The sequence below is a fragment of the Silurus aristotelis genome (assembly GCF_946808225.1).
Source record: "Silurus aristotelis genome assembly, chromosome: 2".
Classification (NCBI taxonomy): Eukaryota; Metazoa; Chordata; class Actinopteri; order Siluriformes; family Siluridae; genus Silurus; species Silurus aristotelis.
The window spans coordinates 31,798,173-31,822,709 of NC_139575.1; the positions used below are offsets into that span (position 1 = coordinate 31,798,173).

General features: G+C 37.4%; 1 protein-coding gene across 1 annotated transcript; it reads right to left on the reverse strand.

Annotated features, from left to right (window-relative positions):
• Positions 1-91: 91 nt before the first annotated feature.
• On the reverse strand, positions 92-19,095 carry mrps9 (mitochondrial ribosomal protein S9). Its single transcript, XM_083533939.1, has 11 exons — positions 18,936-19,095; positions 16,626-16,808; positions 11,440-11,502; positions 11,306-11,336; positions 11,128-11,207; positions 5,495-5,580; positions 4,467-4,542; positions 4,140-4,308; positions 3,882-3,990; positions 1,159-1,328; positions 92-359 (listed from the first exon to the last, which is right to left on the reverse strand). The coding sequence occupies exons 1-11, from the start codon at positions 19,032-19,034 to the stop codon at positions 268-270; spliced, it is 1,158 nt and encodes a 385-aa protein (XP_083390065.1). The 5' UTR covers positions 19,035-19,095; the 3' UTR covers positions 92-267.
• Positions 19,096-24,537: the final 5,442 nt, after the last annotated feature.

Below are 24,537 nucleotides of genomic sequence, written 5' to 3' on the forward strand. Positions count from 1 at the left end.
AGCATGAACTGAATATGTTTACTGCTTAATCCTTTTGTTCTTCAGGAATCACACAGATTTGTAGTACAAAAACAAAATGATCCAACAAAGCTTAAATGGAAACATTTATTTTATTGCAATATACATGATTCATTTATACAAATAATGCAGACTTCAAGAGACGCATTCACTGGCTTTGAATTCTATGGAAGCTGAGAGACGTTGAATGTATAAATAAGTTTGTGAAAGAATGTGTTATAAATTCTTATGTCGGATCCCCAGTGCCTGCTAGCGTTTTTTCCAGGTGTATTTCTTGCGTGCTCCAGGTTGGCCGGGCTTCTTCCTCTCTTTGATTCTGGGGTCAGATGTCAGCAGACCAGCTGAAAGCAACAGATTTAAAGAAATACTGAATACTCTCTGTTTATATAGTTTTTTCTTGACCTCTTAATACAGATCAAAGATTAAATGTCTCTATGTATCCTAAAAAATGTGTCTGAAGAAGAGAATCTATGACTGGAGAGAGTATATATGTAATAATGTAACAGGACAAAAAAAGGTAAAAGTAAAAAAGAGACAGAGATGGTCTTACAGACAGGAGTTATAATTTCATATATGTTTGTTCATGCAGCTTTTTGCGCTTCTATAAAAGTAAATGCTATAACCACTAGGGGGCAGTTTGGAGCTGAACCTCGTACCCAACTTATATAACTTTACACTAAGTATTCTGGAATGCACCTTTTTGGTCACTGTGGAATGGCATGTAGAGTAATACAAAAAAATCGTGTTCGCTTTTCCTTAAAATCAGTCTTGTTCGCAATCATAAGCTGCCTCTCAAATTGTCAACCATAAGCTTATACTTTAGTCAATGTATTAATCTAAAAAAGGGATTTAGGTCATACTTTAAGATACCGTCTTTCATCTACAAGTGCACACTCACAATAGACAATTTTAAAATCCTGTAGAATAGCATACAAAACTTTTGGCATCTAGCCTTAAAAGAAAAGGTTCTATCAACAAACAGCACAAATTTGACTGACTAATATCAAACTGCAGTAACACAACTAATAAACAAGTCATATTTAAACCCTCAAGATCCTGAAGCTTATGTCCAGAAAAGTGTCCAAAATATTTCACAAATGCATGACACTAGACATTAGTGGGTGCGTGTCTCTCACTTACCTTGCCTCATGTTTTCCATGTCTCCATTGGAGACAAAGCTGAGCAGTGCTCTTGAGAGAGCCAGTCGCAGAGCGCCGGCCTGGGACGAGCGACCACCACCCTCCACTCTGGCCTCCACATCAAACCTTCCCAGCATGTCCATAAAATGAAGCGGAAACATCAGCTGTTCTCTAAAAGCGAAAAATTATTTTAATTAGTTTTTGTCCATGTACATGCCATACGGTCCCTCTGGAAAGAATGTCCAAGGAGAAAAAAAACCCATAGTAAAGAAAAACGATGCTTATGGGAACAATCAGATGTTTGTGTTTTGAAAGCCAATCTGGTCCCATTAAATAATGAAGGCAGGTGTAGTATAAAAGGTTAAGGACTTACACTCCTGGTATAAGGGTGTAAAGAAATGTCGGAATCTGAATCTTTTTAGCCCTCCATATATTCATATCAGAATCTGTATTTGGATTTAAATTCAAAGTGGCATAAAAACGAAAGTTTCATATACAGTAACACACACACACACACACGTATATAGTGATTTTGGAAGACACACATGACCACTGATCTAAATTTACAACATAAAATCTAATATTTGTTCCATTAAATTGTATTCATTTATTCCCAACAGTTTATTCTCTTAATTTCGTAGGGTTTCTCTTGGCTGCACTGCTTCCAGTACGTGTATGTTGGATTTTTTTGTCCAATCAGATTTCAGCCTCTATGTGCTGCCATGTCAATCTAATCTGCCAAGGGCCTTCGGGATCATTACTGATAGAATTCTTTTAACGTAGTCTCCTGAAGAATTAGCTCTGTTATTTTAAACAATCAGATTTCAAATTCGCCTCACAGGGCCAGCTAGCTTGCGCAGAATAGCGTCAGCATTTTTTCGTCCTCCGATTGGTTGGTCAGAGGGAAACTGTTACAGCCAAGTTTGACTGGAAAAACACTTCTGTTTGGCTCAGCACACATCAATACACCCGAGTTAGACTTTTTTATGCCTACGGAGGAAGAGAAATTGATTTGGTCTCGGACATACTTAAAAATATATTTTGAAGAAAAGCTAGACATCGTGAGGAGGTCGGCCAACCGTGAAGCTAGCTATCTTGCTTGTTCTCCACTTCCAGACCAGTGAAAACGAGCGGTACCACTGGATTACAGCCTCTGAAGAGCGGTGCAAATTATGACTATGCATCTCTGGTAAATAGTTTTTTACATTTTATTTACATTTTCAATGTTGCGTCATATTATTAGACAAATATTGATTCAGAACTGCTCCAGATGATGAAGGTGCACAGTTGCGGTGGTAGTGTAGAGGTTTGGAGTCTTAACTGGGTTTCTTGCTTTAGTAAAATGGTATTTCCATATGTGAAATACCGCTCTCTCTGTAATGCCACGCATTGTTATATCGCGTTTTTGTATAGTATCAATGGTTTCTATAATTGCGACGTGATGGTGTTATTAAGAGGTGGATTAAGTCGGGTGCGTCCCCACTGAAGGTCCAGGTACCAAATGCACAGCCCACCACTGAGATATATATATATAAAAAAGGATTTAAGCCAAAATTATTTTACTTCATTTAGTTTACACACTAACCTTTTAACTACATACGGAGCACCATGTTTCCCCACAGACCATTATTACTGATGCACCACCAGCTAAACTCTGGACCGCTCTGGGGTCTCGTTTATAAACGGGGCTGAAAAAACAGGCCACCGCCACTTTCCACGCAAAGGAAGGTACTGGGGAGCTGCGGTTCACTGAGGAAAACATGGATTTCAACATGTACTCTGAGATTCTGAAGCAGAACATGACGCCCTCCCTTCAGAAACTGTGCTGAACGGCAGTTTTAGAGCATAATAATGACCCTTAAACACACTGCCATGATGACAACTGCCTTGCTGAGGAAGTTGAAAGTATGTCTCCAGACCTAGTTTGGACACAGTTTTGACATGTTCACTTAGGGTGTACTCACTTTTGTTGCCAGTTATTTTGACAATAATGGCAGTAAATCTGTACTCTATACAAGCTGCACATTGACTAAAGTATATTCAATTTTCATTTCTATAATATTGTCCCTTGAGAACATATAATAAAATGCTTGCTGAAACGTGAGGGGTGTACTCACTTTCGTGAGATACTGTATATACCAAGTGCTTTAGAGTCATCAAGTCTGAAGGCTGTCACACTTCTGAGACCACGAAATCGTCACCCAACCTCCTCAATGGGTTAGGAGTGTGTGATAAGAGCAGGCCTACTACTCACTCAACTGTGTAATTAACCTTCCTCTAAGACTTACAAAAAAGAAAGAAAAAAAATAATACAATAGCATAGTGAAGAGAAAAAACTGCTGTGTATGAACATTTCCCTTTAGTGGCTTTGGCGTTTGGCATTCTAAAGGGCATAAAAGCCTAGAAATGACAAGAGCGCCTGTATTAAAATGTACAACAGGACAACTCCTTAACCCTTTTATTACAATGCCATGATTTTGCAAAAAAAGAACAACGTGTGAGGAGAAACGTAACAAGGCCTTCAGGAATAAAACAAATAATCGGTGTCATGTGTTACTACAATGAAGAATGATTTTCCAGGGAACGGCAAATGAAAAGTTTTACTCCTCCTCTCAACAGTCGCTCTTTTTACTCTCTCTTCTAAAGTTAATATGATGTAAATGTACAGCTTATTATGTTGTTAAGAACTTTTTTTCAATAAAAAGTTCACACACACACACACACCTGTCCAGCAGGATGGGGAAATACTGCACATAGTTCCTGCCATTAATTGTGATCCGGCCAGAGCCCTGGTCTCTGAGTGTGACGCTGGCCTTGGATGACTTTCTTCTTCCTATGGCATAGTACAAAGTACAGTAAGTGTGAAAAAGAGCAGCAGTAACATCACACTCATGTAGAATTTATAGTAGTGTACTGTATGTACTGTAGTGATGGTGAAACAATAACAGTTTTATGTGTCCGCATATGTGTGTGTGTGTGTACCATCAGACTGACTGAACGCCACTCCGTCCTCATTGTGTTGAAGTGCGGGAATCTCCTGCTTGCTGGACTGAACCTCCAGTTTCCTCCGGAAATGCTGCACAAACTCTTCCTCCATAGAGCAGTAAGGCATGGACAAGAGCCTTTCCATCAGCTGCAGGAACCGAGCATACTGCACACACGCATGCACGCACACACCGGCAAAGAAAACTGCATTCAATAGGACTTTACTTAAAATTGTTTCAAACAGCGCCCTCTTGTGTTATCTTTACAAAGTATGCCAGCTGAGAAAGCACCCATAGGATGGCATGACGGATGTTTGGCACTTACGTCATGTTCAGAGATATTTTCTACCAGTAACTGCTCCAGCTCCTCTTTCAACAGCCATCGGCTACCGCTCAGAGAGCTGGAAACACACAAAACATACACACAATTGTAATGCAATGATATGAAACAGATTTAACTTGATCTCACTCTTCCCATGTCCAGTGCACCAGTGAATTATGAAATCTTTGTAATAAGTCGACTCTGCTGTAAGACGCACTCTATCAGGATGGAATTAAACAAACAGCTGCGGAATAATAAGTTTGCTCAGTTGTGGATGGACTTGCTGATCCTTGTATAGGCATTTTTAGTCACCTGAAGAATGACTTTTCCACACTTTCTAATCTGCAGCTTTACAGATATTACTTTTGTCATCGCGCCGATTACAAAAACAGCCAGTCAGGTGGTCTTTGTAACGCAAGAACCTGCACCAGCCCCACAGTTCTAAAAAATAAATATCTTCCATATGAAACCACCTAAGGGAAGGTTTAAGCATTTTAAAACTCCGACTCCACTAAAAGATTCCAACCATTAACTGTCCGTGATGAACATATAATAGTAGAAAAATGAAAACTATGACTATAAAAACAACGTCTTTTATCCGCCTTTGTTCACAGCCTACAGATGTTTTGGGCTTTGGCTTGGCAAAAGTTTAACAATGTCAGAAATATAATAAAACACAGTCATGTGCTCCCAAACATCTTAAATCAAATCACTTGGTCACATGGGGTCAGTCAATTCACAATAAGAAAAGAGAAACACACCATCTCCTCTCCTTTAGTTTTACATATTAAAATAAGGAGCGATCGAAGAGGGCTTGGGTGTGCTTATATTGTACTCGGCAATGCTACTGTGTGATGCGTGCGAACGAGCCGCATTTAAAACGTATGGGGAAAAAAAGCCAAATATACAAGCCATGAAAAAAGGCCAAATATACAAGTGCAGAGGCTTAGAAATGGTTAGAATTTATCACAGATTTCAACAGGTCCTATTTCCCCAAAACTGCATGTCATTAGAAATCTTGCTGTACTTACATCTGTTTGGTGTCTTGAGTAAAAAGCCCTTTCCTTCTCAACTTGTCTTGATGTTTTTCTATCGCCAACACTTTCCCAAACATGTCCTGGAAGAAATAAGGATTTCAAAGCATAAATGCAGGGAAAAGACGAAAACTAAACAAGCTGGATTTTTTTTTTGTATTGTTTAATATCACACTGTCACAATAAGGTCAAAAATACATTTAAGTGAGACACAGCTTGAGGGGAAAAAACGCAGCAGTTTAAATAGTTCAAGTGGAAATGGACCCTATATGAATAAACAAAAAAAAAATTGATTCAGGAATTCCTTGAAAGAAAAAACATGGATTTTAACCCCCCCCCCCCTCACTTTATACACAAACAAACATACAAACACACACATACAGGGATCTCCATTATGAAAGCAGATCCCATCTCTGTCTCTTCAGCCCTGCCTGGATTTAATTGTGTGTGGGGGGAAATTGAATTGGGGAGCACTTGGGCCATAACCCCTTTCTCTCTCATCCACCCACCCACACACACACACACACACACACACACCTTCCCTCCTCCCGGCAGGAGGAGCTGCCATGCAGAGCCGGATGGCGTCCTCGGGCATTCTTGTCTAAATTGGCATCGCGCCCACGAGCCTGGAGTGCCCGTCAGGCGTCATGGCAATGAAGCGAAGCGGGGCAGGGTGCGTGTGTGTATGTGTGCGTGTACGCGCGCACACGCGCATGCAGCTCACGTCGGCCCTTTCCCCTCGGCCGCGCGAGAATTCATTTCCCCCCGCAATTATTCCGCAGCTGTTTGTTTAATTCCATCCTGATAGAGTGCGTCTAATCCACCGGCGCTCGCCAAAAAAAGCAAACATCGGGCAAAAACCAATTTTCGGTGCAAAAAAAAAAAAAAAAAAAAAAAAAAAGAGAGAGAGGAGTAATAGAAAAGAAATAGACAGAGCGAGAAAGAGCGGGAGAGAGAGAAACAGGAAAAAGATGAGTGGAATGCGCGGTGCACATTTGTAAAAAGCAGTCGGAGAAATTCAACCGAGTGATAGAAAATGAAGATTTAGACAGAATCAAGGCCACTTTGCTCGGTATTGAAGAGGCAAAAAACAAAAAATAAAGAAAAAAAGAAAAAGAGAGGGGGTGGGGGGTGTGGGGGCAGATAACGCACCAGATTTGATACGAGTTGTGAGCTTTTCAAATTCAATAAATCAGAGGAGCGCTGTACAGCATGACAATGTCTACGAGGTGGATTTTACAAGCAGCTTTTGAAGAAAAACACATCTTTATGCATTGTATGTGCATTAAAATGTAGGGAATAAGAAATATTTCAAATAGATGAAATGATAGAAGATTGTATTCCTCACTGAGTTATTGTTTTTGAATTTAAATCATCGGGAAATTTACGAATGAATGTCTATTCAGATATCAATGTCGAATATTTCGCAGATTACATAATTAAATCATGAAACAATCATATTAACAATTAAAGCTTGCTGTCAGATTTCTTTCAAGCTAATAAAATTGTTTGGATTTTAGACCAATGATCATGCAATAATTCGTCCAAAGAACAAAGATAGATAGATAGATAGATAGATAGATAGATAGATAGATAGATAGATAGATAGATAGATAGATAGATAGATAGATAGATAGATAGATAGATAGATAGATAGATAGATAGATAGATAGATAGATAGATAGATAGACCCATTTTGAGAATTTCTAATTTATAAGATTATTGAAACTATTGCTAATAATCAGATTTTTTTTTTTTTTCGCAGTTATTTGACTGCATAAGAATACAAGGCACACCGTTTCTTTCTAACTTAATTAAAATAGTTAACAGATCATCTTTGTATAAAATGATCTGTATTTTTCGCTCAAATTTAAATATACTTAGTTTTCTCTCACATTTTAAGATTTGAAATGGGTTCATGTACATGTTGTGATTTGTATGTGCGTGTCTACGGTCTTTCCTTTTCCCTCTTGTCCCAGTAAAATATTGCTCTCTGCCGGCTGGGGAGCTGTACGTTATTTTCTGATTTGACATACCTATTTAAATGAACAGCAGGGGGTCTCAGCTACTGCGGGCAAAAGGGGAGAGGCTCGGGGGCTCGGGCAAGTCGAGGACAATGCCACATTAATCAGCACGCGCGCACAAGATCTGCACTGCTATGGCGTCACGTCTTAGCCCAAGGTCGAGTCCGGAGATAAACGGCAGAGGAGAAAGGAGAGATGTGAAGGAGGAGAAGAAGGAGAAGGGGAGACATGAAAAAAAAGAAGAAACTTTGAAAAGGAATTAGCTGAGGTGACAAAGAGCTGGTTAGAGTGCAGTGATGTCTCAGGGGTTCATTTCCCAAATCCTCAATGCATGGCTGTACTTCTATAACACACACACACACACACACACACACACACACACACACACACACACACACACACACACACACACACACACACACACACACACACACACACAAAAATCTAAAATAGCACTAAGCCCAGGCATGTCTAGTGAAGTGTGTGCTGCGCCCTGCTGTAAATGCGATTTTGAGAGGCGAGACGGTGCGCAAAAAAAAAAAAAAAAAAAAAAAGTTACAGTGAACAAACCAGGCTCCTCTCTTAACCACACTCCTTTCTTCATCTCTTTCTGTCTTCATGTTTACTCCTCTCTAGTCTAGGCGCAGCCGATGTGCCACAAATATCGTATCAGGATTCTCAAAGACTTTTCTATAATATGCATTATGCATCACTATATACAAATGTGCCCACCAGTTTAGTGTACAGTACATTTAAATAAAAAATAAAAAAAAATTATAATAATATCAAGCCCATACTGTTAAATAGTATATCCCTGTTTTTGTCACTGGCACTGATATTAGCTTTGAAAAGCTTTAGCCTATGAAGCTTTAGCATAATGAAGTATTATGAACAAACATTTGTCCATTTAAAAAAAAGGAAAAAAAAAGAAAAAAAAAGAAAGAAAAAAAATAAAGAAAAAGAAAGAAAAGGGCAATCTACATCCACATCTTGATGTCCCCATCTGCTTCTGTTTGCTTTTTGTCAGACAAAGACTATTTAAACATGTTCATTTTAAAAACAAAACTAGATGGATTACTTTGAATCACAAGGCAAACCTAGAATCGAGGGGGAATAGAGGCAGTGTACGAAAGACAGTAAAAATGGAAAGAGACAAATAGCGACACAGACAGCAATTATTTAAAAATATTAATGCTCAACTCAACCTTGGGGTCACCAGGACATATAAATGGGTTCATATTTACTACCCTTTATTTATAGTGTAACTCTAAACTAGTAAACCTGAATATTTAGAGATTACTCAATAATAAGTAAAATGGCCTTTTTAATAGTAATTATTATTAAAATTTCATCAGCCTTTATTCAGGTTCGAGTTGCCAAATACACCAGACCTCAGAGGTGTGGCGGCCGACATGCTGTCATGCTAATCAAAGCCTTTATACCTAACACAGTCAGTGCTCAGGCCGGCTATTTAAAATAAAAATAAGCGGTTGTCGTTTTTTTTTGTTCAAAACAATAAAGAACATGATATTCATGGTACATATTGCAGTGTATGACCAAGATGTACATAGTCTATAGGGGTAGTTAAAATGTGTAACCCTTTAAAATGGAGTCACTATCAACAGGAAATTAAGGACCTTTTGTCTTAACTTGATAATTCAAGGCTAACATGTTGGTAATGCCACACAGACCATTTCACGTTTGTATTTTAGCACAAGGATCTGACATTTTAAATTATATATAATATAATAATATTGATTATTCTTTCTTTTTATTATTATTCCTTACAACATATTCCATACACTGTAGCTTTATAATAATATGATTTACCTGAAATTATTAGGATAGCATTACTTAAATGTATTAATACATTTTTTGTTTTATTAATCGATCTATTGAGGGATTTATTGATTGGTTGATTGACTTGTTACCCAGCGACAACACAAGGACAACACGGGCTGCATCCAAAACCGTATATTACACACAAATCAAACTTTCATGTTTTGTGACTTCTTTTTAATTGGCTTTCTTTTGGCTTTAGTCTCTTCTTCAGGAGATGAAATAAAATTTGCTTTAGGTGATTGACTTGGCCAGTATAAAACCTTCCATTTTTCTCCTCTGATGAAACCCTTTGTTGTCTGTCTTGCTGCATGACAAAGTTCCTCACAATCAGACTGGCTGCATTTCTCTGTAAATTAACAGGCAGAATAATTTTGATTTCTGAATTCATTTTTCTACTACCATCAGGAGTTATATTATCAATAAAGATTTGTGGGCTCATTTCAAAAGCATCTATCCAAGTCCAAATTAGCTCTACCTCCACCGTGCTTGGCCTTTACTACACAAGGTTAATCTCGGTTCCAGAACTTTTGTGGCTCATCTCAGTTATGCAAATTCCAATCTGGCCTGCCGGATTTCCAACTTGGTCTTGCGGATCCAAAACATTCAGAGGGGAACAGTATGTCTGAAGAAATCCTGACCAAGAAAATTCCCAAATTTTGAGGAAATTATGTTGATGTGGTAAATGTGTTTTCCTCCTATTCCATTGTGTACACAACCATGAAAGCCAGGGTCTGTATATATGATATAGTGTAGATTTCTCTCACAATTGCAAATTTTTACCTCATAACAAAAAAGTTTAACTACACAATTTCGACAATTTATTGGGTTTGCAAGCAAATTTTATAAATCTGATTTTTTTACATCACAACTGAATTAACATGAGGAATTGGTATGTTTTTACCTCAAAGTGGAGAGTTAATATTGTTTGTTGTATCTTGTTTTACCTCACAATTAAGCATTAATACTACACAGTAGTGACTTTTTACCCAACAAAGAATTGGTATTATGCTAGTACAACATATTACCTCTTAGTCCAATGTTAATAAACTAATTATTATTTAAAAATTGTGCACAGGTGAAATATTTGCTCCAGTTACTATTACACAATTGCAACTCTTTCCACCTTTTATCACAGCTGTGAACTGGAGGGACTTTTTCCTTCAGTTCCTACTGGAAGAATACCTCAGGCAAGTGCAGAATTGTGATATTTATACAAATATATATATTTTTAAAGCTAGATAAATCATCCTAATACGTTAATAAATGTGACAAATAAGCTTGCATACATGCAGAAATGCATAGTTAATAACAACAATAGCAAGCAGAAAAAAGGATTTTACCTCAAACATATAAAAAAAAAAAAGTGAGGCAAATGTCTAGTATTACTTCTGTACCTAAATAAAATGTCTCCTCCATTGTCTCATCTTTTTTGGTCGCTCACATAGACAAGGCTTATGAACTCAAAGGTCATAGTACACCTAGATTGGCAGTGTAAACTAAAATCCAGTGCAGCAAGAAGTGAATGTTTGTATTGTGCACCAGAAAAGAAGTCTGCTGTTTTGCAGTATAAGAGGATAGCAAATAATAAATGCTACCCCTAAACCTCTACATGTTGTGCCTCTACTTTTGCTTGTAAAAGATGCTAGTAACTTAGATTTTCAGTCAGATAACTAGACAGAGAGCTGCAGCAAATCTGAGGGAGATAAACTATAGAGAGAAAGACAAAAAGATACAGGAAGACAGACCAAGAGAGACTGCACTTACATGCATGAGGGAGTAGTAGGCTTGTTTCCCAGTGTAGAAAAGATAGTGGAAAGGGCGGCCGTCCTCGCCCCACTGCACCGCTGCACAAAAACACACAATTTTACACATTTTATAATTAAACTGTTGTGTTAACGCTCAGTTATCGCAAAAACAGACAAACAATGCCTCATTTACATACCTGCCTGCTTTGGGAAGATCAGATCTGGGTGCTGAAATACAAATATACAAATGTGAAATATGTGTGCCATGTGTGTTCCGAAGACATTGAGATTTGTTAACGCTAGCTATCCTCAGTACAGAGTCAAGTCATACCTTCATTATCGGTCGGGCTCGCTTCTCAAAGAGACCAGAGGGAAAGAGATATGCTATGCATCTCTGCAGAGTAGAAAAAAAAAAACACAACATGAAATAAACTATTACATCAGTAGTACTCATTACTATAGAATACCAACATTCATTTAATTTCTTACTATTCCATTTAAACCTCACAAAGAAATCGTATGTAATTTTCCAGTACGGATACTTACATTTTAGCAATATTTAACGCAATACAATGACTGCATTACACTGAATGTGTGCACTTTTTAATACATCATGTGATCATTTATCGTCACCAGGTCAGTGCTAACATCATTACCCTTCAGATGGCCAAAAAACAAAAAGAGAGGCTATTTGTGAGCTAACAAAAACCAGAACAATGAAGGGAAAAAAGGTGAAAGAAGAGAGCGAGAATGAAGTGAGATGACAGCAGATGCAGTGGAAAAAAGGACACGCAGTCATGCATCACGCTGTCAAAATGGGAGAATTCGAGAGAGTGTGGCGAAGAGAGAGCGAGCAAAAGAAACAAGAGGGAAGACAGAGTGAGGATGAGAGAAGGGGACGGATGTAGAAGGCGGTGACAGATGAAGGCAGCACCTGTTAATACCTTGAAATGCAATATGGTGCAACTCCCAGAGGGAGGTGTAGCCTCATCACGCCGTTCTGCAACACGGTGCTGCCAAAACTTTGCGCAAGGTGGCCAAACTTTGTCCGATGTTGTGGCGACAGATACGTACTTAACTACACAGTCCACTTCTACTTAAACTTCCCTTTGTGAAGTTTTTGCAGTCATTCCTTTTATATACTCAATTTCTTTAGGGTGAGGGCAGGAATACACAAAAAGGGCAAAGTCAGGGTAATACGTGTTACATGTATTACAATGGTAGCAATTATAAATGAGAACTGCTTATTGTTTTGCCTCTTTTTTTCTTTTCTTTTTTCAAACTAGGAGTAGGTTCCTGTTTGAATAGGGCCTCATATAAATATTAGGCTTTCTATTAAGGCAGTCTACAAAAGGGAATGCAAGGTCAAAATTTTACAACAAAGTTTTACAAAAATCCAGACTTTTTAATGAAGAAATGGTGAGGGGAAAAACTTCCTGAAATGACCAGTGGAAGGAATATTGAGAGGAACTGAACTTCAACTGTGCTTTTCAGAGTAACAAAAAATGAAAGAAGTATGTTGATGAGCTATACACCATGAGTATCACAAGCCTACGATTAGAGCATTAGAACAGTAACTAGGTGAGATTATTCACATTTAAAAAGGGTGAGAATATAGTGGGCAATCTTTAGAGTATTTGTGTGGGATTGTCTCCAGCAACAAAGCATAGGTCACAATCAGAAGAAAGTCTCAAGATGAAATCAGGCAGATCCGGAGGCTGGGTGAAGCCGCAGCAGTGGAAGTGTGTCCGGATATCAAGTCTTGAGCACACATATTAGTTTTGCGCTGCATAACTCTGCACTGTACTGTACTTCACTCAGCATTTGTGAGTGTTTGCACGTCCAGTGGCATCAGAATTTATTTGATGCTCATCTGTGATGTCTTTAGAGACCCTAAATCCTAATCGCGATGCAAATTTGAGCCGATTTAACCCTTTTTCTGCCATCTCTGGAAAGCGCTAGCGATACTAACATTGATGTAAAAATTTATATACAATTCTTTCATGATTTTTTTGCTGTCACATGCTACATAGTATGAATTGTATGTAACGAAAAACTTGCGAAAGCATACCAAAAGAGAAAATATAATAAATTTGTTCTCAGGACTTTTGGACTGGCTCACTGCCACATAAGCTTTTACGGAAGAAGCAGTCACACAGCTCGCTTAACCGATGTAAACAAGCTGGCGCGAGTGTGCCGCTGAAATGAAAAGTTCAGCGGTGCAGCTCTGCATGTTGAAACCCATAAGCATCAGTGCTGCTTTTATCACAGTTGTCACCAGTCCTGGCATTGGATTCTGAAGTCTTCCACACCACCCGATGGGTTTCGAGAAAATGCAGAGTGGGACCAAAGACACAGTGCAAGACCGTGCCTTGCGTGTGACAGCAAAGGGAAAGCAGGTGAAGAGAAGGTGAATTACTTCCTGCTGGCACAGCTGGCCCACACCTCTGCTGCACTCACAGCAGAGCTGGCAACCTGTTCGGTGCCCCGGCAGTCCAAGCCATTCCCCGCTCGTCTGGCAGAGGCTCGGTGGGTGTCACTGCCTCTTAGCCACGCTGGCACTGAGGACTCAATTCATTAACGATGGTGGAGGATTGGGGATAAATGCAAATTGGGCACATTTGGTGTGATGAATCAATTACAGTCCAGAAAAAGGACAGAGAGAGAAGCATTAAAGTATCTTTGAACATCACTGTCCTCCAATAACCACTGCAGAGGCTTCGTCTTGGCTTCTTCCCAGAAGCAAAGCTTTAGGCATTATGGCAGAATTTGGACGCAGAGCTGAAGTGAAACTCCAGCCAAGCCCAATAATCACAGTTTTTACCAGTGTGAAAGCTTATTTTTGTCTTTCTATAGCAACAGTAGCATCTTCTTAATAGAAATTTACCTCAGACATACACAAATATTCAGTCAAATGATATTTCAAAGACAGATGCTGTTGACTATTGGCAATAAAATTATGGGTCTGACAGTATTTCCTGCTGTAATTTATTCCTACAGTTCTAAAGCATTATCATTTCTATAGTACAAACTCATACATAGGAACTTGCATGGCAGATGTGCCACATAAATAATCAGATCTCTGTTTCAGTTTACTTAATAAAAAAAATAGAATTGCTGATTTGAAATTAGCAGTTAGGACATGCCAAAATGTATGGCATGTTTCTCGGGTGTCAGTGCAGTTATTCGTGTCATTCCTTATGCACTAAGTATAACGGAAATTTCAAACGCAATCCGAGTCATATTCTAAAAAAAAAAAAATAATTAATTAAAAACACACCAACAGATTTCACCTGCAAAATAAATGATACAAATAAGAACATAATTTAGCTACACTACTAATTATGAATATTTAAAAAAAATTATAATTTGACTATTCAGTGAAACCATACAAAAATACAATGTTTATTTCTGCTGGCTGTAATAATTATATACTTTGAAACTACTGTACTATATTTAAGCTTTGCTAAAATATGATTTACGCTTTATTCCTATTATTGATTTATTAATTTATTCCTCATCTTGCCACAATCAGGATACAGCACCAATATCTTCGCTCTTTGCCTAAACCGGGACACATTTCAAAGCTGGTTATAATGAACCGGTCGGGCGAAGTTCGCAAAATGGTTTACAGTGGGAACCGTTCCAAAAACCCCCAGAAATAAACGGCCAAAAAGCTTCGTTTTCTGAAGAGAGCGTTGGTGTCGCCCCACACCAGATGTACCGGCTAAAGCTTTTTAACTAATCACAGTAAAAAATGTGAATGTGGAAAAAAGGTTACAATTAGATTTTGCATTTTTAACCTGTTTAATGCAGTATAGTAAAGTAAAAAGTAAAAAAAACAAAACAAATAAATAAACATGCTACTTGGACATCATAGGGATGTGGATTTCAAATCAATTGAGCATTGAATCTCAAAGATCACAAATTTCCTGCCTCCTGCAAGTTTGACTTTAACTCGTGAGCACGTTAGAATGTGTCAAATTTTTTCGGAGGGAGATTACACCACAGCGCTGATGAATTCTCGATTCTGATTGGTCCAAAGATGTTACAAAAGCAGATTTGACTGTAGTGTCAGCTGCATAGCAAATCATAATTTTATATTAAGTGCTTGTGCTGGTACTAAGTTGTAATTTCTCTAGGAAAAGCGCAGACATTTGGCCTTGCTCTGACCCTGGATGGAACAATTCCAAGATCTGATCAGTTTATTTGCTGGTTAAAATTAGAATGTTGACAGATTGACACATGGACAAGCAACCGAAAAACATCATTCATTCTCTATCTACTAGCAAAAATCTCAAAATTGTCATCAAACTGCTTTTGGTATACAAGGAATTAAAACATTGGGATGCGTAGGTCTTATAAAAGAATCAACTTCAGGATGAAAGCCACATTTTACGGCCCAATCGGTTTTATCCATATAACACGAATGATGGTTGTAGTAAAGCCAGGTCCAGCTAATACTCAAAACACCTTTTAAACATTTTTTTTTTATATATAACTCAACCAGCCCATAAGCTTACATTTTGACCAACATTTCATTTAAAAGCAACTCAACAAGAGACAAAACAACCTTGTCCTAATTTCTTTTCCTGCACCTGATCCCACACACCTCTTTTTGATTTTATTCAAAATTGACTAGCGTGTTGCATTTGCGCTAATGATACTCATTACACCAACATGAGCCATTAAAATAAACCCAACTGTGCTTTTTACTACTTAGCCACTGTCTTATGCCACATTATGAAGTGTATTTTGAAGTAACGATTACAAATACAAAGTCAGATGTGGTGGATTAACAGTGGTTTATGAATGCATAAGTTTCACTTGTGTGTTAGCTCTAGTGTAAAATGTATATACAGTGCAAACTCGATACTCGCTGGGGTTATGTTCTATGACCCCTCACGAGTAACAAGAAATCGTGAGGTTTTGACCCAAGGGGAATTATTCACGTACTGTAAACTCGACAGAAACTGTGAATTATTTGTCAAATTACTTACTACTAATTAATTACTACTTTAAATGAATAATACAATAATAAAACAGTTTTTCAAACATTTTTATGTAATTTATTAGTAAAAACTATTTTAAAATGTTACTCCGAACGTTCTCGCGAACTATCAGATTTTTCGCGAGGTACTCTTAGTCTGGTTCCGAATGAAAAGTCGTGAACTATCGAGGTCGCGAGTGTCAAAGTTCCACTGTATTCATAATCGTCAGGCTTGTTGTTTGTATCTGATGATAAACTCACTGTTTAAGGTACAACACTTAATGAGTGCTAAAGCCAAGTGCTCATGACACACAGGATTTGTGTTAATCAGTTCCCTAAATCCCAAATTCTAGTAAAACATCTTCCCAGGAAAAAAAAAAAGATGTGGAAATTGAATGTTATTGTAACAGCTAATGGGGACTAAATGTGGAATGGGACGTTCAAAAAGCACATACAAACCTATAATCAGGTGTCCACAAACTTTTCTGTATACAGTATATAGAGTATAGTGATCGTATGCTTCTTACATCTATGTCCTCCTGTGTGAATGCCTCGGGGTCTTCTCCCATCATGTTGGCCAGGTGCCGCTTGCCGATATTGAACTCGTCTATTTGTTTTTTAATGTACTCCTCAGAGAACTTTTCAGGCCCAGCCGCTGCCAGGTTCTTCCTCCATGAAGCAGAGGATACACAGATCTGCCTGCTAATTAGCTACAGAGAGAAAAAAAGACAGTGTTAAACAATATCAGTATTCACTGCCACAACATAATTTTTTTTAGAAAAACTACGTTGGCTATGAAACTACAAAAAACAACGTTGCAACGATGTTTCACATCACAGTGCAATACAGCCAGCATTACCAGACGCAACAGAAAATTTTGATTCACAGGCTTCAACAGAATTTTACCTGAATGCACATGCAATTACATTTCCCATAAAAGTCCTGTTACAGTGATATAAAATATTTGATTTTACGTTAGTTACTTTTTTTTTATTGTTTTCTTATGTAAAGTGCGTTGAGGAGTTACTTTTAAAGGTGCTTGAAAAAGTTATTATTCTTACTGCTACTACTAACTATGACTACTACTGCAGCAGATTTGTATATGAAATGTTATTTTTCCAAACATCCATGCTTCTTTGCGAACTCCTGGCAGAATGAAGAATGCTTTCCTGTTGCAGCATTCAGGGACCGCAGCACATATATCCTATGCATAGATAAAATATAAGCTCTGTTTTACAAAAAGAAAAAGGTAAAAAGATCGCATCACTGTAAACTCTGAATATACTTTCTCTACCATCTCCAGGGCTGTAAACCACAACTAACTAAAATAAAATGTGGAGAACAAAATGCTTCATAATTTCCAACAGCCTGCTCCATTTTTATAAGTAAATGAATCTCTAATCTTCTAACCTGTAAAATGTATATAGATTGTAATAGGATATTAAACAAAGCTGCCACAAAGGAACTATAAAAAAAGACAGCTTAAGGCAAGCGGATGGGCCAAATTTGTTCTTCATTCTGAAGTGAAATTTGTTACACTTTTCCACATCTTCAGTCAGTCATTACCAAATACATATCAAAAATTGATGACACAAACACCACAATAACAACATATTAGCAGAATATCATTTACTAACCCCCTACCAGATTGGAGAATAAATAAATGATAATTTCTTTGTAGCACTTCTGTATGGTATGTCTGCATTCACACACTCAATCTTGATTGACTGGGGCTCCTGTTTGTCATGCAGACTTGTTACATACATAAGAATGCCAGGGGCAGGAGAAAGAAACGTTTACATGTTACATGTTATAAATCCTAAAAAATATGAAACGGATGATGCAGTGAAATAGTCAAAGGGCTTTGGAGCTGCTGGAGGTAATATGCATCCAGAAAGGATTTAGGTCTCAAATAAAACGCAGAAAAAGAGGGCTTAATTCAATTTTTTTATTTACATTTGTGTTAATATAAAAAATTAGTTTTTGGTTTCAATCAAGGTTCTGGTAACCAAACAGAACCTCTGCTTAAATTCTGAGATAGAAATACACAAACCAACATGCAAAAAAAACCCTCCTAAAACAAAGCCGTATGTGCACATTCCTTTAAGAGATTAAAAACAGATTCCTCCACAGCATCACATATAGTGAATACTATAAATATATATTTTTTCAAATAAAGCTGACCCCATTAGGAATGGCATCCATTACAATAGCAAACTGACAGTTATTTTATACATAGACAGTAACTCTAGAGTTCTTCTGAGCCTGAAGTCTGGGTATTATTATCACATTTAATGCATCTACCTTGGTCATGAAGACATGAGGATCATACTCTCTGGCTTTTCATATTCATATATATATATATATATATATATATATATATATATATATATATATATAATTCTTACTTTTTTATAATTATTCCTTACAAAATATTCCATACACTGTAGCTTTATAATAACATGATTTACCTGAAATTACTAGGATAGCATTACTTAAATGTATACATTTATTTATTTTTTTATTAATTGATCTATCTAAAGAGATTTATTTATTGATTGATTGACATAATGGCATTCATTTTAAATCAACTTGTTACCCAGCGACAACACAAGGGCAACACGGGCTGCGTCCAAAACCGTATATTACAGCACTAACTAGGACGCCAAAACACAGTGCTGACCCGCACTATTCTGCACACTATCTAGTACTGAAGTATGCGCTTCGGGATGTGATCTGTCATCAGCAAGCTGTACCGCCAGCCACTACAGCATGCGATCAAACCAAAAATAAATACAGCTCTCAAAATTAATATAAAACAAGAGAAGAGCTTTTACCTGTGTGCTCGTGCGTGGTGTGAAAAAAACCGAGCTTAAGCTGATTTTGTTACATTTTGAGAAAAGGGTGCTCACTGCTCTACTACTGGACGCAGCCATGTTGGATTGCAGGCGCACGATTTTACCGGAAACAGTCGTTCGTTTGTGCACTGCGTCATTTCCGTTTCTCAAAGCTAGCCGTTTCAATTGCGTTTTCGCATATACACACACACACACACACACACACACACACACATATATATATATATATATATATATATATATATATATATATATATATATATATATATATATATATATATATATATATATATATATATTGTATATTATGAATTTTACATTCGTGTAAAATATAATGTGTAATTATTGCGAAAAAATATTTTATACGGTGTGTTTTTTTCTCTTGGAATTTAGGCAATATCTAATACATTTTTATTTTTATTATTATATGTTTTTTGCAGTACAAAGTCGGATTTTCCCCACATTTTCTATATTTCTGTTAACAAAACAATATTTACATTTATTATTATTATTATTATTATTATTATTATTATTATTATTATTATTATTATTATTATTGAAAAAGATCCCAAAGCGGGTCAGTATTTTTCAGCTAATGTACGCCAAAAGTAGTTCCAGCCATGACCGCATTACATTTTCAAATCACTCCGCCAAGGAAAACCTAGCCTTTTGTCCACCAAAGCAAATAAAGCTAGCTACAAACAATTTTATTTTTAAAGTTCAGTTATTTTGATCAATTATTTATTATTTTAGGGATAAACTTACAAACAACAAATACATAAAGTAATTAAATAACATTTGTTAATAGCATTCACATTTAAAATTGATCATTATTAGCAGTAAAGGCTTTCCTGTTTCAATTGTTGCAGATGGAAAATAGAATGAATAAATGAACACATAGTTGTTTAAAGTGATTTTTGTCTCGCCTCTAGCCTCTGTTACTAGTTTTACATTTACAGCATTATCTCACAAAAGTGTGTACACCCGTCACATTTCGACATTCATTTTAGTAGATCTTCTCAAGTGACAATACTATAGAAATGAAACGTGGGTATATTTTAGAGTAGTCGATGTGCAGCCTGTATAGCAGTACAGATTTAATGTCCTCTGAAAATAACTCAACATGCACATTATCTAAGTTAAATAATTAATATTAAAAAAAGTTATTTAACGTTGTTGTCTCTATTGTCTTGTGCTGTGTTTATTATTTCGTATTGTCAGTATTGTCTTGAATAGTCTGTATTGTCTTGTATAGTCTAAGCTATATGTAGTGTTATTTATGTCTGTACATTTTAGAGTCAACAACAGCTGGAACTAAATCCCTTGTGTGTATCAACACATTTGGCTAATAAACCTGAGTCTGATTTAGCATTTAACATTTTTGGAGGATGTCTTAGGTGTGCTTTGTAACTGGACCACCAAAGTCTTTAGTATTTCATTCAATTGGCGATAAACCTAAGCAATTTAACTCTAGGTTGATTGTAGTCTGATGGCATATTCAAAGTAAGTTTGGAAAGCAATTATTTGTTTGTGCCTGAAATCAGTACTCTTTGGTTTGGTCTGAAGTTCTTCTTTACTGAGCTATTTATTAGCCACAGCAATCACATTGCTGTGCTCCATAGGCATGTGCTGCATTACAGCAGATCAATGCTCTGTCATTACATGTACCACCATGATGGAGCTGGAGCTTGGGCTAAGGCATATTCATCAAACTGACGGGCTGCTAGCCTCTGGCTCGTGCCAGACCACGTGCGACACTCGTCACTGCCATGATGAACTGTGTTTGTGCTCAGACTTTAGCTAAAAGCGTGCGTTGGCTCTCTAAGACAAATAGACCTGACCCCTGGTCTCTAATTCACAGTAGGGGGTTAGGGGCTAGGCATAAATCATACATTAGCTAAGGCCTAACTGTGTTAACACAGAACTAGCAGGCTTGGTGTTTGTGTGGATTTTTTTGTGTGGATTGAGAGAAGTTACCTTTTTGGTTTCTTGTGTAAACTATGAAACTGTACACTCCTGAACATTATGTAGAACTCTTCAATGTTTGTTTAGAGGTTTATATCAAGTCTTTCTCATTTTAATGTTAAAAAAAGTGTATTTTAGCACTTTGTTACAGAGAGCACATTTTTTTTATAAATTCAGCCCTTGATGTTTTAATTAATTAATTGAATAGTAATAATGTGCTTGTGATGCACTCAAAAGAGGTAGTACTAGATTACTGGAACTATTTTGCCTTATTTCGTCACACTTACATGCCGGTTTGATTTTTTTAGGATTAAAGATTAGTATTGCAGAAGTCTATGGCTTGGTTTTCTTCTCTGAGGATTAATCAACATTCTCCTCCGCTCAAGGAATTTTGGAAAAGTGGGCTCAGTCCAGTAAGCAAGTCATTAATACTTGAAAGGCAAAGGAAGCGTGTCTGTTTGGAGAACATGAGCAGAATGCCAGAATCTGTGGAATGAATTGTGGTTAGTGTTACCATTTGTGAAGCATTTGAATATATAAAAAAAATGAACGAACAAAGTCAGAGTGAGAGAGATCTGCTGAGCCTTTAGTGGTCGTGGTTCAGAGCTTATTGTAATCACAATTTTCACAGTGCTTTACAGCGATTTCCTAATATCCTTACTGGCTCGTGCCAGGATAAGCGCATCTCACCGTCTCGCCTTAAAGCTGTTATACTACTTAGCTCTGCTGAGTTATGGCCAACACAATCACAATCACAGGGCAGCATGCTCCGAGCTGCTTTTCCGCTAGCATTTTCCACCATTCATGCACAATTCACTGCTAAAAAGCATCTCAATAACAAAAAATACTGAGCTTTAGCCAAGAACTCGAGTGAACTAAAGTGAACCCGATTTGGGCGCATCAGGATAAAGGCAAAGAAGTGGATTAATTGATTACACAACTATTAATCTTAAGCCTTTAAACATTAAATGCATCCATAAACAAGATGTGATTGTTGGAGAGTCAGGAAGTTGGATATCAAGGGCTGGTTGAATCAGTTAGTAGAAATATTAGCAAAGTTTGTGAACTTTGAGAACTACATGCATAGGACAGAGTGCCTATTAGTATGTGCTTTTGAATACTTGATTCTGATTGTTCAAACAATGTTTAATTTATTTTCTATAACAGCAGCTTTGACAGTAGTTTGGCCTACTAGAGTGCGAGTAGAGTGCTTTTTTCAAATTACTTTGCTCAAACTATGCAACTATTTCTATAAAGTACACAGGTACAATGCTACATTGTCAAAGCTAAAGGTAGCACTTTTAAGATTGTGACACTTGAAATGTAGACTCATATGTTTCAAAATGTAAAAATATATATTTTCTAAATGAATATAAAAATAAATAAAAAGAACTACATTGTAGAACATACGCAGGGTGCCTTCCACTAATATTGGCATCCGTGGTACAACCCCAATTCCAAAAAAGTTAGGATGCCTCGTAAAATGTAAATAAAAGGATTGTTTGCAAATCTATTAAGCCAATTTGTCATTCACAATAAAACATAGAAAACATATCAAATGTTTAAACTGGGGAAATTTATAATTTTCCGGAAAAAAATAAGGTAAATTTAAATTTGATGACTGCAAGTCTCAAAATTTGGGACAGGGCCATGTTTACCACTGTGTAGCATCCCCTCATCTTTTAGCAACAGACCATATATATCTGGGAACTACGGAGACCAGTTGCTGTAGTTTTGGGAGAAGAATGGTGTCCTGTTTGTCTCTGATGCAGGATTCTAACTGCTTAACAGTCCTGGGTCTTCTTTGTTGAATTTTTTATTTCATGATGCACCAAACATTTTTATTCTGTGAAAGGTCTGGACTGCAGGCAGGCCATTTTAGCACCTGGACTCTTTTACCACAAAACTATGCTGTTGTAATAAAGGCAGTATGAGCTTTAGCATTGTCTTGCTGAAATATGCAAAGCCTTTCCTCAAAAAGGCATAGTCTGGATGGAAGCATATGATGCGCTATGATGAACACCTGTGTATACATTTCCGCACTGATGGTGCTTTCCCAGATGTGCCAGCTGCCTGTTCCTTAGGTACTATGGCACCCTCAAACTATCGAAGATGCAGGCATTTGAACTGAGCACTAAAAACAAGCCGGATGGGGTCCCTCCTCTTTAGTCTGGAGGACATGTTATATATGGGTTCCAGAAAGAATTCAAAATTTAGATTTGTCTGACCACTAAACAGTTTTCCACTTTGTCTCAATCCAATTTAAATGTGCTTTAGCCCAGAGAAGGTGGCAGTGTTTCTGGATCAAGTTCACACATGGCTTCTTCTTTGCATAAAAGATGTTCAACCTGCATTTGTGGATGACATGGTGAATTGTGTTGACAGATAATGATTTCTGAAGGTGTTTCTGAGCCCATGCGGTGATTTCCATTACAGAATCATGTCTGTTTTTTAATGCAGTGCTGCCTGAGGGCCCGAAAACCATGGGCATCTAATATTGCTTTCACCCTTGTCCCTTGCACGCAGAGATTTCGCCAGATCCTTTAAATCTTTTAATTATATTATGTACTGTAGATGACGGGATTTTCAAAGTTGCTGGACGTTATGATGAGGAACATTATTATTCTGGAATTGAATTACAATTTATAGGTGCAGTTTTTTGCAAAATTGTGAACCTCTGCCCATATTTACTTCTGAGAGACCCTGCCTCTCTAAGATGCTCTTTTTATACCAAATAATTTACTCACATTTATAACACTATGAGTGTGTTGAGAAGGTGGAGGGAAAATTTTGAGCAGTTGATGAATGAGGAAAATGAGAGAGAGAGGGAAGTGTGGATAATGTAGAGATGGTGAGGCAGGAAGTGGATGGGATTAATTAAATTCAATTTAATTCATTTTTATTTGTATATGCGCTTTTAACAATCAACATTGTCTAAAAAAAGAGGAACCAGACTCAAGAGGGAACCCATCCTCATCTGGGTTGCACCGAATGTCCATTTATTGCAGATATACAATGTTGCAGAGTGCTGTAATGGTGATCAGAAGCACTGTAGCAACTGTAGTCCTGAGTCAGTGTAGCAGACTGTTGACATTTACTCCAATCCAAATCCATCCTCAAAGCTCCCGTTCTTACTCCGGAATTTCATGGAACCACCCAAGGTGTTGATGAGAAACCGTCCCCAGCTGCACAGAGTGGCCTCCAATCGAAGAGAACACTATCCAGAGGCAGGCCTGGACAAAGTGGGAAGATCCACGGAGGGAAGAGGGGCAGGAACAGTGGTCACTGGAACCTCAGGAGCATGTTTAACAAATTATTTAAATGATTAGTAAGAGGGAAGTGAGAGCAACTATTAAGAGGATGAAAAGTGAAAAGTCGTTTGGCCCAGATACAAATCAGTGGAAGCATGCAGATGTTTAGGAGAGATGGCATTAGAGTTTTTAACTTGATTGTTACCAAGATTTTGGAAGGTGAGAGGATGCCTGAGGAATGGAGAAGGAGTGTGCTGGTACCGATCTTTAAGAATAAGGGAGATGTGCAGAACTACAAGAGAATAAAATTGATGAGTCACACCATGAAGTTATTGGAAAGAGTAGTGAAAGCCAGGCTGAGAGAA